The 17070-nt window shown below is 51.4% G+C and overlaps 1 protein-coding gene across 3 annotated transcripts in view; it reads right to left on the bottom strand.

Annotated features, from left to right (window-relative positions):
- The window catches only part of ST8SIA5 (ST8 alpha-N-acetyl-neuraminide alpha-2,8-sialyltransferase 5), a 49641-nt gene that overhangs the window by 16882 nt on the left and 15689 nt on the right, over positions 1–17070 (bottom strand). Inside the window, exon 2 of one of the 3 annotated variants that reach the window (XM_069468022.1) lies at positions 12717–12824. The exons of the other annotated variants lie outside the window; for them this stretch is intronic. Within the exon in view, the coding sequence (XP_069324123.1) occupies positions 12717–12824 (108 nt within the window). The remainder of the gene's footprint in view (positions 1–12716; positions 12825–17070) is intronic. 3 annotated transcript variants of the gene reach the window in all.

Below are 17070 nucleotides of genomic sequence, written 5' to 3'. Positions count from 1 at the left end.
GTTACTATTGTATTTTATCACCACTTTATCATTAAAAAATAATGTATTTTTAAATATAATTTCATATTTAATACTTTTAAAATTATATTTCTATTTGTCCTTAATAATTTCAATGTAATTCAATACTTAATTTTTAAGTAGTATAATTACATATTTAAATAATTTTAAGGCCGGGCGCGGTGGCTCACGCCTGTAATCCTAGCACTCTGGGAGGCCGAGGCGGGTGGATCGCTCGAGGTCAGGAGTTCGAGACCAGCCTGAGCAAGAGTGAGACCCCGTCTCTACTAAAAATAGAAAGAAATTATATGGACAACTAAAATATATATATACAAAAAATTAGCCGGGCATGGTGGCGCATGCCTGTAGTCCCAGCTACTCGGGAGGCTGAGGCAGTAGGATCGCTTAAGCCCAGGAGTTTGAGGTTGCTGTGAGCTAGACTGACGCCATGGCACTCACTCTAGCCCGGGCAACAGAGTGAGACTCTGTCTCAAAAAAAAAAAAAAAAAAAAAAAAAAAAAAAATTTTAAAATATTAAAACATCTTACACACCAAATTGGCCCCTATTTACAAAATAAATTGGTTCCTGTTCTCATGGCATGAAAGGATTTAGGCAGAGTTAATAAGAATGAGGTATGAAATATTCCCAAAATATCAAAGTCATCTTTTTCTGTTTCCCTGGTGTTTTGGGATTCCTTTCTCTGTCTTTCTCATCTGATAAACTCAAATTGATCCTTCCACCCAGCTCAAGTGCCCACGCTTCTGGGAAGCCTTCTCTGACCCCCAACCTGGGCACCCCCTATACACTGTCTCTTAATTACAGTCAATGACATTGTATTATGATAGTCTGTTCATATTATCTGTGTCCCCTTCCAAACTGCGAGTATCTCAAACACAGGGACTATGTCTTTATTACCCTTATATCTTCCGTACTACAGAGTCAAGAAAGCTAAAAATGACATTTCCGGACTCCTTTGCAGCTAGGGTTCTAGCTAGGTTAGAACAGTTTGGTTCAGTCAATCGAAGGCATTTGCATGAGACTGTCAGAGCTGTTACAGGAGAAGAATGGCAAGGATAAAGGCACAGTTTTGCCGGTGCAGAATGTGGGAGGTGGCATGGCTCTTGGAAACTGCAGGAGTGGCAGCACCTTCGTGATTGCATCAGAGACAGCAGCTTTCACGGTGGCACCATTTCGCTGCAGTTTGGGGAGGCCCTCCTGGAAGCCCAGCCATTGCTTCAGCTTTTCCAAAGCAGCCAGCCGTGCCCTTCATAAATCCCTTTCTGCTTTAACTAGCTAACATGGATTCCATTATCTACCACTAAGAACAAGGCGTCAGCCTAGGGCCATAAGATAAGTCCATGACCTTGGCTCTAACTCACGTAGTTTTCCAGTCACATAGCTGCTGTAAGTGATCTTATCACAAAGATGATCGTTTGCAACCAGAGCCGGTGTCACTAAGCCCTTTGGAATCCAGTGGGTCAGGTGAAGCCAGGACCCCAGGCTGCTGCTAAGCAAAGCTCCGGATTCAAGTGAGACAGATGATCATCAGGAAGAGACTTATCCTAGAGTCCTCAGGGAGGTGGAGGCTTGCAGACACATCTCGGATACGGCGATAAACCAGCTGTGTGACCTTGGGTAAATCACTTCTCCTCTCTGAGTCTCATTTTTCTCCTCCTTAAAACAATCTGTTTGAACTAGGGCAGCATCTCCCCTTTGATCAGCCTCCACAAAGCCGCCTCTGCCTTGCCTCCCCTCCTCCTTGGTCCCCCTTCCTCTGCGTCCCCAACATCACTCATATGCTGAGCTAGGCAGTGTAGTAATCCCGGTGGTCTTGTGCTGTGCAGTGGCTTTTGGGTGGAGAGACTTTCAGAACTGGCTTCACATCCCTCCGCCCCTCACTAGCCATTACTATGGTCTGAATGTTTGTGTGCCCCCAAAATTCCTATGTTGAAATCCTAACCTCTAAGGTGACGGTATGGGAAGTGGGGCCTTTGGTAGGTGATGGGGACAGAGCCCTCATGAATGGGATCAGTGCCCTAATGAAAGAGGCCTGAGAGAGACCCCTTGCCACCTGCACTATGTAAAGATACAGCAAGAAGGTGATGTCTATAAACCAGGAAGCGGGTCCTCACCTGAAACTTAAACTGCCTTGACCTTGGGCTTCCGGGCCTCCAGAACTGTGAGAAATAAATTTCTATTTAAAAGCCACCTGGCCTATGGTATTCTGTTACAGCAGCCTGAACAGACTCAGACAGCCACTTTAGGCCTGTCACTTCTCTGAGCCTTAGTTTCCTTGTCTGTGAAATCAGCAGAACAAAATGCAATGCATGGGACAGGGTTGAGAAAAGACATTGATGAGCATTTCAGGGAAAGCACTGGCACACAGGAAGTGCTCAAGAAATGCTCATTCCCTTCTGTCCCCTTTCTCCTGCCACTAAAAGGCACGTGCTGCCAGCGGATGCCACACGGAGGCAGAGACTTGCTTACAGTCCCTCAGCTGGTTGACGGCAGGGCTGAGTCAGAGATGAACAACTCAGGAAGTGTCTCCACCATCTGCACTGGTGACATCCTCCTTCTGCTGTGATTAGTAAACCTCTCCCTGCCACTCTGAGGATAAAGCCCACACTAAGTTCTGCTTGGATGTGGGCATGTCCTTGATCACCCATCTCTGCTGCAGACCGTAAGCATTAGCCATGTGTTTCTGATGCTTTGACCCCCGGGCCCTTTCTGACCCTGGCGGTACTGCCCTCCCAGGGATGGCCAGCTCCTGGAGACAGCCAAGGACTAGCCTGCCAGTGCACTTTTCATATGCAAACCGACCCAGGGCCATGCCCCCAAACACCTGCTCCATCAGGCTGCCAAGTCTGGGCCTCCAGAAGAGCCCCTGCCCCGATCACCCTAGGGCCAGGTCCTAGGCAACTGGGGACAGCCCCTACTCACCAGAGCCCGCTGAAATTATTCAGACCAGCCAATCCCAAGCTGCAAGCCCTGGCTCACAGGCTCCTTCTCATGGAAATCTTATAAAAGCTCTTGTGCACATTCTCCCCCGGCTCGCTCTGCCTGACCCTGGGGCTTGCCCACGTGGCCCTGCACGGTGCGCCCGGCCTCCTGCTCCAGGGATCTGTGAGTATGAAAACCTCTTCCTTTGTGACAGTCACTTCTGTATCTGTATGTCTTCCTATAACCGATCAAAACAAATCCCAGATACCCTGAAAACAGGGTACCTCAGCCAACTCACCAAAACTGCCCCATACCTGTTTCTAAAGCTGTGTTCTCATCTGAAAAATGCAGCTAATAGCCCTGCTTCCTTCTCCATCCTACCTGGGCTTTGCTTTTGGGGGCTGCATTGCTCTAGCTCGGTCTGTAAAGATGATTGACTTGAGGAGCCATGGTCTGAATGTGTATGTCCCCCCGAAATTCATATACTGAAACTGAATCCCTAACGTGATGATACAAAGAGGTGGGGCCTTTGGGGCTGATTAAGTCACGAGAACTCTGTCCTCAAGAACGGAGCTAGAAGCTTGTGGCTCACTCCTGCAATCCTAGCACATTGGGAAGCCGAGGCAGGAGGATTGCTTGAGGTCAGACGTTCAAGACCAGCCTGAGCAAGAGAGACCCCATCTCTACTAAAAATAGAAAAATTAGCCGGGCATGGTAGCCTGCACCTGTAGTCCCAGCTACTCAGGAGGCTGAGGCAGGAGGATCGCTTGAGCCCAGGGGTTTGAGGTTACAGTGATCAATAATGAGGCCACTGAACTCCAGCCAGACTCTGTCTCAAAAAAAAGGATGGAGCGAGACCCTTATAAAAGAAGCCTGAAAGAGCCTTTTATCCTTCCACCACGCGAGGACACGGCAAGAAGGTACCATCTATGAGGAACAGGGCCCCACGTTAGACACCAAATCTGCTGATGCCTTCAACTTAGACTTCTCGGACTTCAGAACTGTGAGCAATAACTTTCTATTGTTTATAAATTACCCAGTTTACGGTATTTTGTTACAGCAGCCCAAACAGATGAAGACAGGAAGCAAGACTTCGAGAAGCACAGCCACACTGGGTCACCGTACATCCACTTCCAACAGGACGCTCAGGGACTGCATTCTGGAGGAAGCTACGGAAATCCCTGTTTGGTCTGAATCAAATGTGATGCAATTTTAAAAAATTTATCTAATTTTTTAAATCTAATGACATAGGAAGATGCTCACATGCTAACATGGAATGAAAAATGCAAGTTACAAAATTATGGTTTCCAAAAAGAATAATATATGCATCTGTGAATGCATGGGGAAAGGGAAGAACTGTAACCAAATATTAATAGGAGTGTCTCAGAGTAGTGGGAATATAAGTGTTCTTTAAAATAATTTTCTGTATTTTTATAAGTTTTCTATAATGGGGTTATGATTCTTTTATTATTGGAGATGACTAACAAATGCCCTTTTCTTTTTAAGTCATGGACCTCTCTTCAACCATCTCGAGCTTCTCCTTACCCTGCTAGAAGACTGAGAGAAGCATCTTCTCCAACCTTCTTAAACTCCATTAGCCTCTCAAGGTGAGTTCGTCACTGTCTCTTCTTGCAGTTCTGGAAAGACAATCTCTCCCCACGCCGAAGGGGAGGGGACCCTGGCAACACGCTGGAGCATCTCGCAGGTATGCATAGCCCCAGCCAGTCATATGGGGAGCCCAGCTCCTCTCGGGGGCTGGGTGGCTGCCAATGCTGGCGCCAGGCTGCGTCCATCCTGCCCCATCTCTGTGTGCTCAGGGCTGCGGGGTCAGGGCTGCCTGGTCAGCAGTGACAGCCTCCATAAGGGAAAAGACAAATGCAGAAGGCCTAAAAGAGGTGACCATGGGGGTCCCAGACATGAGTTCCCCTCCTCCCGTTGTGCTCCAGCTTTGCAGGCTGAGAAGGTCGTGTCTCAGCACACTCAGGGTCTGGGCCCGGAGAGAATCTTGCTCTACCAGCCTTTCCCCATGAGTCTGTCCCTCAGAGGCTCCCCTGTTGACCAGGTCTCTTCTCTGGAGCTTCTCCAGGGCCAATGTGCCTTGCTTGGGGGCCACAACACTCTGGGTCTGATGATATTCCAGTGACTAGCAGCCCAGGGAGCAATCTGTGTCATGCAAGAGCACACCTGTTAGGCCTCCACCAACCTCAGAGGAGCAGGGAAGCTGCCCCAGCTCAGCAATTTAAGCCCCTGGGCCCCTATCAAGCCTGGTACAGACTCTTAGAGAGGTACAAAGGGGTTTATTTATTTCACATTGGGTAGGAGCACCATTAGCCCATACGGCACCTATGTGCAATTTAGGAAAAAGCATCTTTTTCCCAGATAAATCAAGCCACATGCCAGGCACACGACTAGCCAAGGGAGAACAAGCTGGATTTCAGCCCCACCTGACTCCTTGGGTGAGTACCTTTGTGCAGTGCCCACCCTGTGTAACTGTATGTGGCGGCCTGATACCAGATCCTTTAACTTTGTCTGGTTTAATCCTCCCAACAGCTTTATGAGACACGCATTATTTCCCCATTTTATACCTGAGACTTGAACTACAAGACGTAAAGTATAACAACTTGTCCAACCATCCAGCTAGTAAATGGTGGCACTGGAAAAGAGACCTCAGGTTTGTGAGAGCCTGGAACCCATGCTCTTAATCACTTCAGTGCACTCCCTTGCCCTGACTCTGACAGCCACGGTTCCCTGGGGGTTTTCTCAGTAAGCAGCCCCTCCCCCCCACCAAGGGCGACAGCCCTTCAGTGAGCTCAGTGCTATTTCTAGAGCCAGAACAGCTGCTGTCTCGAGATAGCACACTACCCATCAGAGCGAACGCGCAGAAATCAGAGTCTGAAAATTGCAGCCTGACAACTCAAAGGACGGGAGTGTCTTCCCAAGTAGGCAAGAGAGAGGCAAGAAGGGCTCCGCTGTTCATAACTGCAGGTCACAGCTGCCAGGAGACATTGCCATGGCCGTGGAGAGACCTGGCTCCGACCCTGGCTGGACCACAGCCGGCTCGGCAGCCTTGGACTTCACCTGCCCTCTCTGGGCCACAGTTCCCTCATCTGTCTCCAGGAATCACCAGAGCTGTTTCGAGCAACCAGAACTGAAAGCCAAAGAGCCTGATGTCCTCAGCGCCACCCTAGACAATCCTGTGGTTAATGTGCTCCAGGTGTGCACCTTGCGCCAAGTCTGACGGTCATTCCTGGCACGGGGTGGGGACAGGGAGGTCAGAGGCAAAGCCTGAAGCCTAGATTCACTCCTCCTCCCCTCCCAGCAGTTCTGCAGGGCCCCGGATGAGTGTCCAGCACACTCCCTACGAGAGTGAGTCTGTGGTGACCTTATTTTCCAGGCCAGACCGGGGGGCCCTGAAAAGCTCCCTTTTGTAAAGTTTGGCTCAACAGCTCAGACTGTCCACACCAGCGCCGGTCAGGTCCCTACCGCTCCTGGGGGGCCTCGACCCCATCCCCCCAGGTGCTCAAGCCAAGCGCTGCCTCCTAGTTGCCTCTTTGTCCTTCTTTGACCAACTGTCCCCACTTCTACCTCCCAAGCGGCCCTCTCCACCCCAGTGCCAGGGACACGATTCCGCCTTCTTCTCTCACCCGGATCAGTGTCTCTGTCTGGACACACTCCTCACTGTGTCTCCCTCGTTCCCACCTCTTCATCCGCCGGAGTCAGCCCAGGGTCAGCTTCCTAGGCTGCCCCCCCCCCCCCCGCCCTCCCTCCCCTGTGTCCGCAGAGCCCGGGCACCCCTCCGGCCCAGCCCTCATCACAGCCGCTCCACGGCCTGTCTGTGCCCTCGGCAAGTGCGGAGGGCTTTTCTTCTCCTTCAGTCATCTAAGGTTTGCGCTGATCCTCTGCTGTGTGCCAGCTACTGTTTTAGGTCAGACTACGGTGACGGACGTGCCAGACAAAACCCCCACCCTCGTGGAGCCTCCGTGAGGACAGGCAGTGAAATATTCATTCACCATGGTGCCAGGTAGCCATGAGCGTGACAAAAAAAGAAAGAAACGAAAAAAAAACAGGCCAGGGATTGGAGGGTTCCTGGAAGAGTGGTGGGGGGGTCAAGGAAGGCCACTCTGCACAGGGAACAGAATAGTGGTACAGAGCCCTACACAGACGTGTAGGAAGAACTTTCTGGAGAGGAAACTGTAAGTAAATACAAATGCTCCGAGGACAGCAGCTCCCAATGTGGCAGAGCCTCACGTGCCCGCAGCCCGGCTTCTGCCAGGCCCTGAGCGCCCACATCGGTGCGTGGACCACAGGAGAAGCCACCAGGTTTGCTTTAGCATTCGTTTTTCCAGCCCCCAGCCCAAGTACATCCCGCAAAACCTGCCTCTCCAAATTCTTCCCAGATGGATGAAGCCCAAGAGCTCCAGCCCTTTGTCCCTTTTCCGCAGAAGTGAAAATTGACCAGAAAGGCCTGCTTGGAATTTGGGATTGCCTGGGTAGCAGCGCCCCAAGGGCTCCTCTCTGAGACACAGAATCCCCGGGAGCAGGTGGAGGGAAGCTTTTTCCAGGCATAACAACCAGGAAAGCCCTGAGCACAGTGCGGGAGGGGGCGGGGGGAAGGAGGAGGCCACAGAAGATAAAAAGTGGGAAAGACGGCAGAGGAGACGAGAGACCCTAAAGATCATCCTGTCTGAGACCAACCGTGCAGCTCTGACAACAATATGCACAGAAGAAATCTACTTAAATCCACAGGGCCTTTTTATCACGGTCTAACGCCAGGAGCAGAGGCAGGAATGGAAGGTTGACAGGACTCGGGGAGGAAAGGCGAGGAGACCTCCCCCACCTTGGATGAGCTGCGCAAAGGAAGAATCGCTCTAACCCTGCCATGAGTGCCAAGACCCCGGAGTCACACTACATGGGGTGCTCCAGCTCCACCACCCACCACCTGGACATGACCTAGCCTTTTGGTGCCTCAGTTTCCTCATCTGTAAAATGGGGATAAAGGCAGCAGTCACCTCAAAGGTTTGATGCTGAGAATTACAGGGGACAGCACAGGTAAGGCGCCCAGCACAGTGCCTGGCACACAGCTGGCCCCCGTGACGCCCAGCGAGGGGCATTGCCATTGACATCTAAGCTGAGTCTCCCCTTCCCAGAAGCACCTCTGACTTCTACATTAACCTCTTGGAGCATTCGCCATCTGCACCTTGCAGTTTATTATGTCATTATACACTGTCTTGAAACAATGAGAGAACAATTCACTATAGCATAATAAAGTGCTACGCTGAATTCAGACAAGTTCCTTCCAGCTCTAAAATATGACAATTCCAAGCCCAGTGTGACATGGTACAGGTCAGACACACACACAGCTGTCACCCAGGGAGGAGGGCGCAGGCCAGGCCCTCCACACTCACTCGGCTCGTTCTTCCGCAGAGGGGGCTCTCTTGCGTCGTCGCTTTCGGGCTTTCTCTTTTCTCCTGTAGCTGGTGCTACCCCCCAACTTGGGACATCTTCTGCACTCCAACCTGGAGCCCAGTGGCACAGGGAGAAGACTGCCCCAGCAACAGGCAGCCTGGGCCAGCCCTGCCCTGGACCTCAGAGAGGTGTCCCTCGGGCTGCCTTTCCACACCTCCTCTTGCCAGCCCATCCCAGTGGGAAGTAAGACCCGGGCCAAGGCTGGCGTGGAGTCTGGAAGAAGGGGCCGATGAGGCCAGACAGCCAAGGGGCCTGTGGGCTGTGCCTGGAGCTGGAGGGTCCAGAGGGCTCAGGAGGTGCATAGACAGGGCGTCCAGCCCAGTTCTCCAGGGCAAGAGGCTCCTAGGGCCATGGGGCATGCCTGAGCAAACACGGAGCGGCTTACGTGCATAGCCAGAGAGTTCTCTGAGTGTGTAATGACAGAAATTGCCCTGAGGAAGATGTATCTTACAGAAGGGGGAGTTAAAGGGGAGTCGGGCGGGCTGAGGCTATCAGGGAAGGCTTCAAGGAGGAGGTGGATACTGGCAGGAGGACAAGGACTTGGATGTGGAGCAGGGCCCAGCTGGCAGAGGCTGAGTGAAGCCGTTCGTGCTGTGGCTACAGGCCAGGCTGAGAGGCAGCTCTGGCTGCTGGGACTGTGCCTGGGGGACTGCTGCCTCCCTGTCCTCAGAGCAGTCGCCCTGGCAGCTGGGCCAGGCCAGAGGGGTCAAGGTCCTGAGCTGGCCAGGGAGGACAAGTACTCTGCCTCCTCCCTCGCTCTCCCGCTCCCAGAAGGGCCATGCTCGGAGTGGGGTGTTTGGGGCAGTTTCTAGTCAGCCATGGGGGAGTATGAAATCTGCCTCCGCTGCCCCCCCCATCTGCTTTTTATACATCCCCCCGCCCCATCCCACCCACCAGCACTCCGCCTTCCTCTTTCCACCCAGCAGCCCGGAACTCTCCGGCTGCCCCTCGATCTGCTCTTCTCAAGAGAAAATTCTCAGGCCGGGCGCGGTGGCTCACGCCTGTAATCCTAGCACTCTGGGAGGCCGAGGCAGGAGGATTGCTTGAGGTCAGGAGTTCGAGACCAGCCTGAGCAAGAGTGAGACCCCCGTCTCTACTAAAAATAGAAAGAAATTAGCCAAACAACTAAAATATATACAAAAAATTAGCCGGGCATGGTGGCGCATGCCTGTAGTCCCAGCTACTCGGGAGGCTGAGGCAGAAGGATTGCTTAAGCCCAGGAGTTTGAGGTTGCTGTGAGCTAGGCTGACGCCACCGCATTCTAGCCCAGACAGCAGAGCGAGACTCTGTCTCAAAAAAAAAAACAAAAAGAGAAAATTCTCTGGTAATTCCAACCTATGAAAGAGTTTATGATTATAAAGTGTTTCGCCCTCCTGGGGATAACTTTTCAAAGACACAAGAGACAAAGTTGAATCCAAGGGAATAAATCTCTAAGGGAAGATTCAGGAACACTGAAATTAAAGTTGGCTTTTGTACCAATAGCCTTTACTGTTTCCCTGCTTGATTCATTCTTTTGTTCAATTCGCATTTACTGAGCACCTACTACATGGCAAGTGCCCTCCTGGGTGCTAAGAATTCAGATGAAGAAGCACACCACTGCCTCGCTGGAGAGATGGAAATGGAAACACACAATTTGAACAATAGGGTGAGAAATGTCTTCAAAGACCATCCTGCTTGTTCAGAGCACCCACTTAAATGGAAACGTTTGCCGATTAAAAATTATTCCCTACCCTCTAATTAAAGCAGTTCCCCCAAGGGTGCTTACTGGACAACACTTTGTAGACCTAGACTTGAAATTAAAGCTATACGTCAATGTATATTTTATAGCTCACACCTTTCCAGTGCAGCCTGGACTTCCCCCAGCCCCTGGGCAATGAGATCTGACCACAGTCTCCATGAGCACTATCTGGCCTGGATTTTCTTTGTGGTCTTGTTTGGAGTTTTCCAGACTAATATTTGGACTGGCTCCTTCTCCCTGTGGCTGCTGCTTGAGTATACAACGTATGAGTCATTTGCTTTTTAGCCCCTCTCTGTCCCCTGGTTATATTTGGTACTTCCTGACTTCCCTTCCAACCCTGTGAATAATAAATGATAGCAGGTCGCACCACACTTCCACACACCACACAACTATACATAGCAAAATACGGCATGCGCTGAATTATTCAATAGCTGAATAATGCCACGGAGCTCATCCCACATTCCAGACTTGGAGAGTCGTTAACTGGGACGATGTGCACGGCGTCCTCGACAGGTCCCCCCCCAAGCCCTGCAAATCTGCATTTTGAAGACGGCAGAAGCTGCTCGTTTTTATTATACCAAGGTAAAAAATCTCCAACATTCGGTTCAATTCGAATTGCATTAACCGTTTTTTCTCACATGTGGGAAGTATACACATCGCAGTCTTTCACAGAGATGCGTACTTCGGGGGTCAACTAGAAATTGAGATTTGAAGTTGGAACTGTCCCGGAACAACTGGGGATGGGTGGTCATGACATGTATTCTGTGACTAAGGGAACTCGTGGTCCACTCCCCGGAAGGAAATCGACTCAGCCGGCAACGAGGCTGCACGCAGCGCACCTGATTCCAAAGTCGAACTGGCAGAGGTCAGCGGAGCGTCAGACCCTGAGGGGTCCCAGCTGGCAGGAAAGGGGAGGCTGTCCTGGACCACTGGGAGCAGGGGGGAAGAGGAAGAGAAAATCCCGGGTAAGAGAGATGAGAAAGGGGGCAGGAGAGAGGGACGCGGAGGAGAGAGGAAGGAAATGGGGAAGGAGAAAGGAAGGTGACCCAGAAAGGGCGGCAGGAAGAAAGGGAGAGAAGAACGCAGGAAGAGCGGGAGGGACAGAGAAGCGAGAGCTAAAACTGCGGAAAGAGGAAGGGAAGACAAAAGATGCTGGCAGCCTGGGAAGTCAGGGATGGAGCCCATGTGATAATTTTGGTGGCTGCCGGGACGTCTGCCCACAAACAGCTTCCCAGGGCCTGTCCGCCCTGCTCACTTGACTAGCATTTTCCAGCCAAAACCTCTCAATGAACTCTTCCAGGAGTCCTTAGCAGGGGGGGGCAGATACTTGCTGACTTCCCTAGACCACCCCCCACCTGGTGGGATGGTCACAGGGCAGACAGGCCATCTCTGGAGGCTCAACCTCTGAAGGGCCACCGGGGACCACTCACACAGCCCCCCTCCCCGCGACATCCCAGGGCCCAGCAGCTGGCCAGGGCTCCCCTGCACTTGCACGGAAAGAACTGTGGTCCCAAAGGCCAGCATGAGACCCTCGAGCCCACGTCGTGGCGTGTGGCCATCCCCACACCCTCAGGCCTGTCTGTGGACATTTGCCCCACTGGTTTCTGATATAAGAGCCACATCTTTAATTTCTCAAAGTATTGAACAAAACCACATATTAGAGGTCCCTGAAAAACCCATTGTTTCTCCTCTGCAGGGTCAATTTAATGTTTGGGTGTCAAAATTACCAGCGATGAAAACGCTTCTCTTCTAGGGAAATGGATCTCAGAGTTAGTCCCTACTTAGAAAAACAAAAATTAAGACACCAACCAGCTTCTTCAACCCTTGGGAACCCTTAGCTGGCAGGTTCCAGCCACACCCAGCTCCGAGCAGATGGAGCATCCTGCCTTGTCTGCAAAAATTCCCCACAATGCCCCCCTGCACCAAGTATGCCCCACCTGAGAACATCCCATTTGTATTCATTCAACAAATAGTACTGAACTTGTACTCATGAATATATAGAGTGCCCTGAGTCACTGATTTTAGCTCCAAACACTACAACAGGTCAAGAGGAAATAACCACATGACGGTGCGAATGTCAAGTATCAGGGCCACCTTGATGGACGTGGTTCTGCCCCAGCCAAGGGTGGCCTCGCCTGTGGGCAGAGCAGGGACTGGCTGGGCAGCGGACTCCAGGAGCAGGGACCCCTGCCTGACACCCACCCCCTGCCACCACCCACTCCCACGCACACCTACACACTCTTGCCGGCTGATATCCGAAATCCCTGCAGCGGGGACAGAGCTTTGGCCCCCAACCCTCAAATGGAGGCTTGAGACCAAGACTCCCCCCATCACTGCTAGAAGGGGCATCGAGTCCCTACTTTGTTGTGGTTGGGTTCTACCCCTCATCTTTCGAATCCGTTCACCCCTCAGGTTAAAGGAGACAGGTGGACATACCAAAATGCACTGAGGTTTGAGCCACCAGAACGAACCTGCTTCTTCCCTGAGGGCACACTGTCCACCTGGGGGGCAGGGGCTGCAGGGTCACTACAGGGCCAGCTTCCCCCCTCCCTGGCCATTCACCGGGTTCTGTACCTGGAGCTGGAGTCACTGCCGCTCTGCACTGCTGGGTCGTCCGTGACATTAAAGAGCCCCGTCCAATTGGCCAGCTGGTCACCACTCTGCCAACCAAACTGGAGGCCTCTGGCAAGAAAACGAGGCAGTCGGTACTCAAGCTCATTTGCAGGGTTAAGCCTGTCTACCAGAGAGCCACACCCTGTCACTGTGCCCCAGTGACACATCACCTTGGCCATGCACATAATGGAGATGCTGGTAATGACTCCAACCGTGAGGATGGCGCAATGAACCACAGCCTTTCCCGTGCTGTGTGCTCTTCCACACTCATCCCCAACTTCACCTTCGCCAGCAGGGCTGAGATGACACAGTTCACACACAGGGAAACTGAGGCTTAGTGAGATTAAGATCACAGAGCTCTTCTAGCTCCTATATGGCACCATCCCCCAATTCCTGCCCCCGGAGACTTAAGCCAGAAGAAGCCCAGCTCACCAGCGCTTTGTCCTCGGAAGCCAGAGGCACTTTAGAGCTTTCAGTGAAATCTACAGTTTTCCAACGCGTAAGGATACGCGATGATGCACCCAGCACGTCTGTCTGCACTCCCTCCCCAAACCTCACTAAAATGACAGCAAAGGAATAAACACAGTCATGGCACGTTGAGGCCACAGCAACGCCATGCTGGACACTGAAAAGCAAAGGGGTGACGGGCGGAGTCCAGGGCGAGTGGCAGCCTGACCACCTACGAGAACCTGATACACTCGCTGCGGACAACTCAGGAAGGCTCAGAATGGAAGGTCCCCAGGGCACGGAAGGTGGGAGTGCAAAGGGGCTGGGGGCAGCAGGAATGTTCTAAGTCTGCACGAGGAGCAGTCAGACAACTCTTCCCCACCTCCCGCCCCACTCTCACGCCAGATCCCCTTCCTGAGCCCAAGCGGTCTGGTCACTCCGCCTGCGCGTCCCACAGGTGGCAGGAGGTTTGCTCTCTGGGGAAGCTGAGCCAGAGAAGACCTGCGCTGGTTTCCTCGTGTTCGGAGACTCTGAACTGAAAGCAGCTAGGTGTGCCTGAAGTCTGCTTCCCGACTGCACCTGGCTGAAGATGCAGGGGCCACCCGCCCTGCCCCACCAGTGTGACCAGGGATGGGTTTTTCAGGGGGGAAACTGATCCCGGCTCAACAGAGACAGATATGGAGGAAAGGGCTGGTGCCCACCTGCTCACCCCGGGACAGGCTTTCTCAAGCTGGCACTCTGGGCCTCTGGGGCTGGATGGTTCGTTGCTGTGGGGCAGTCCTGTGCTGTAGCATGTTGAGCAACGTCCCTGGTCTCTACCACAAAATGCCAGTAGCACCTCACCCCCGACGACGCTCCTATTGTACTGATCAAAAATGTCTCCAGACATTGCCAAATGTCCCCTGGGGGCAAAACCTCCCTGGATGAGAACTACTGTCTATAACAAAGCACAGAACTTCCCAGGAACCTTTTAGGGACTGGCTGGCCCTTAAATGTGAAGAGGCTATCAGAGACCACTGACATGCAAAGAAAGCTTTAACTTGAAAGTCAGACACCAAAACAAACAAATAATAAAAAGAAACTCAAGGGAAAAGAAACAAGTGGGAAAAAAGGTTTAATAAAACCCTCAATAATAAACAGCCTCCAGGCACAGAGGGTGGGACGGCAGAGGGCTGGGAGCTGATCACCCGCATCCCCACTGGCAGGCGCAGTGCCTGGCTCTCTGCACCTCCCCGGGCCTCTGTTCCCACCCTTCAAGTGAGGAGGACCATCTCAGATGTCTCCAAAGTCCTTGACTGAAAGTGTCAGCAGGGTGAGCCATCTCCTCCAATGCCCCCAACTCCCTCCTCACAAGTCCAGCTCGCCTCCCGCGTGCTCAGCCAGGCTCTAGGCTGAGCAGGCCCCGCAAGGCCCTGCCTACAGAGAGCTGCACACATGAGGTGCTCAATGGATGCTCTGCTGGGTGACTGCTGATTCCCTCCTCACACTCGCCAGTCTCCATGGCACAGGGGAACTTGGCCTAGGGCAGGAACAGGAACAACTCGCAGGGCAGAGCCTGAAGCCAAAGCAAAAGGCCTGTGCAGTTCTTAGTCCCTTCAGAAAACAGCAGGATTCCACTTTCGTTCTAATCTAATAGTTATTTATTTATTTCAGGAACAGGGTCTCACTCTGTCGCCCAGGCTGGAGTGCAGTGGTGTCACTGTAGTTCACCGCAGCTTCAAACTCCTGGGCTCAAGTGATCCTCCTGCCTCAGCCTCCCAAGTAGCTGGGACTATAGGCACCTCTACCATGCATGGCTAATTTTTTTTTCTATTTTTATTAGAGAGGGGGTCTCGCTCTTGTTTAGGATGGTCTCGAATTTCTGACCTCAAGTGATCTTCCAGCCTTAGCCTCGATTTTATTTTAAAAGAAGAAAAAGATTTCAAATAAATATGGCAGAATGCTAACATTCGTTAACATTGTTAATTCTCAGTCATGGCTACAGGTATGTTATATTGTTCTCCATCTTCTTTTGTATTCCATCCTTTCATAGTAAAAGTGCATGTTAAAATAATTTTTAAAAATTGAGTGCTTAACTGTGCTAAACCTGTAATCACTAACAAGGCGTTGGAGTAGCCAAGCACAGCTTCCTGGACTCGGTCAGTCTTGCAGAATCTTTGCGCCTTGCAGGTTAAGCTAACACAGAACCCTGTCTTGAACCCAAGCAACCCTAACATATAAAGATTTATGTAAACTGATTTATTCAAGACTGGATTCGGATATGCAGAGGCCCCAAGCACTGAAAAGTGTATGGTGCCGCCTCACACCCACACTTCCTCAAAAGTCACGTGCCTGTTAAGATTTAAATAGCTCTGTCTGGATTTTCTGATTATGAACTTGGGATATGTTCACGGAGCCTCAGCTTTTCTCTGTTGTGGTGGTTATTGTTGACAACCTGGCTCGGCCAGGTCCCCTGTTGTGTAATCCGCAGCTGTGTAATTTCACCCCTGCTCGCAGGGCAGTGAACCCCACAGCCGTCTGAGGGTGGTAAAAGCTGCCTGGGCTTCCCAGAGTCAACCAGCAGGGGAATTTCAGGGCAAAAGGCAAAATCACATCTCAAGAGAAGCTATTGAAAAACAGGTGGAGTTGCCCACTAGAGTGGAATTACCTCCATTAATAATACACTCCAAAAATTATGGGGCACTATCTTACTAAAATTCATGCCAGAGGATTAAAAAATGTATGTTCCAAGCACCATGATAGGTTTATATGTTATTTCAAATCTTCCCAAAAGCTTGGAGGTCGGTATTACCACTCCCATTTCACAGATGAGGACATTGAAGTCCAGGAAGATTAGATTTACAATCTGCCCGGATATTACTCAGAGCAGAGAAAGTATTCAAGCCAGAGTCCTACTCCAGGGACTGCATTTCTTCCTTTTCTCTTTTAACCCTATGTTCTTCATGCTCTTTGGGGAGGAAAAAGACTTTTCCATCATCCAATATTTTAATATGATTACAGCTGCTGCTGTCTTTATGTGAAATAGCTATATTGGCTGGGTGCAGTAGCTCACGCCTATAATCCTAGCACTCTGGGAGGCAGAGGCGGGTGGATTGTTTGAGCTCAGGGGTTCAAGACCAGCCTGAGCAAGAGTGAGACCCCGTCTCTACTAAAAAAAAAATTGAAAGACATTAGCTGGACATCTTAAAAAATATATAGACAACATTAGCCGGGCATGATGGCGCATGCCTGTAGTCCCAGCTACTCGGGAGGCTGAGACAGTAGGATTGCTTGAGCCCGGGAGTTTGAGGTTGCTGTGAGCTAGGCTGACACCACGGCACTCACTCTAGCTCGGGCAACAGAGTGAGACTCTGTCTCAAAAAAAAAAAAAAAAAAAAAAGAAATAACTGTATTGTTTCATATAAAGACAATGAAGTCTTTTATATGAAACAAACCATAAAGTATGTATTATAAAGTGGAGAGGCTGAACTAAATTATCCCTGAGATTCTCTCCCATTTTGACTGAAGACCCAAAGTCACAAGATTTCTAACATGGAACTTGTGGCACTGGAGGCCAGTGGAGGCAGTTTTACGGGGCACACGATGGGAGAAGCAAATGGCATGTCTGCAGAGCTCCACTCACAGCGTGTGGGCACCCGCACAATCTGCCTGTACATACGGTGGGCACACACAGTGGGCCCGGGGCCAAGCATCCATGAGTGGCCACTCGTTGATCCACTCAGTGGCCACTCAGAAAAGGCTGAACCTGTGAGGCCCAGGGCACTGGGCACTGCGGACACTTGGGTTCCCCACCCCCGATGCGGGAGCCCAGGACCCCGAGTGCTGAGTGCTCAGCCCAGCAGAACACGGCACACAGCCCAGGTCACCA

The sequence above is a fragment of the Eulemur rufifrons genome, chromosome 5, assembly GCF_041146395.1.
Source record: "Eulemur rufifrons isolate Redbay chromosome 5, OSU_ERuf_1, whole genome shotgun sequence".
Taxonomy (NCBI): domain Eukaryota; kingdom Metazoa; phylum Chordata; class Mammalia; order Primates; family Lemuridae; genus Eulemur; species Eulemur rufifrons.
Note: the sequence above shows the minus strand (reverse complement) of the source record. Positions and strands in the feature narration are given on the sequence as shown.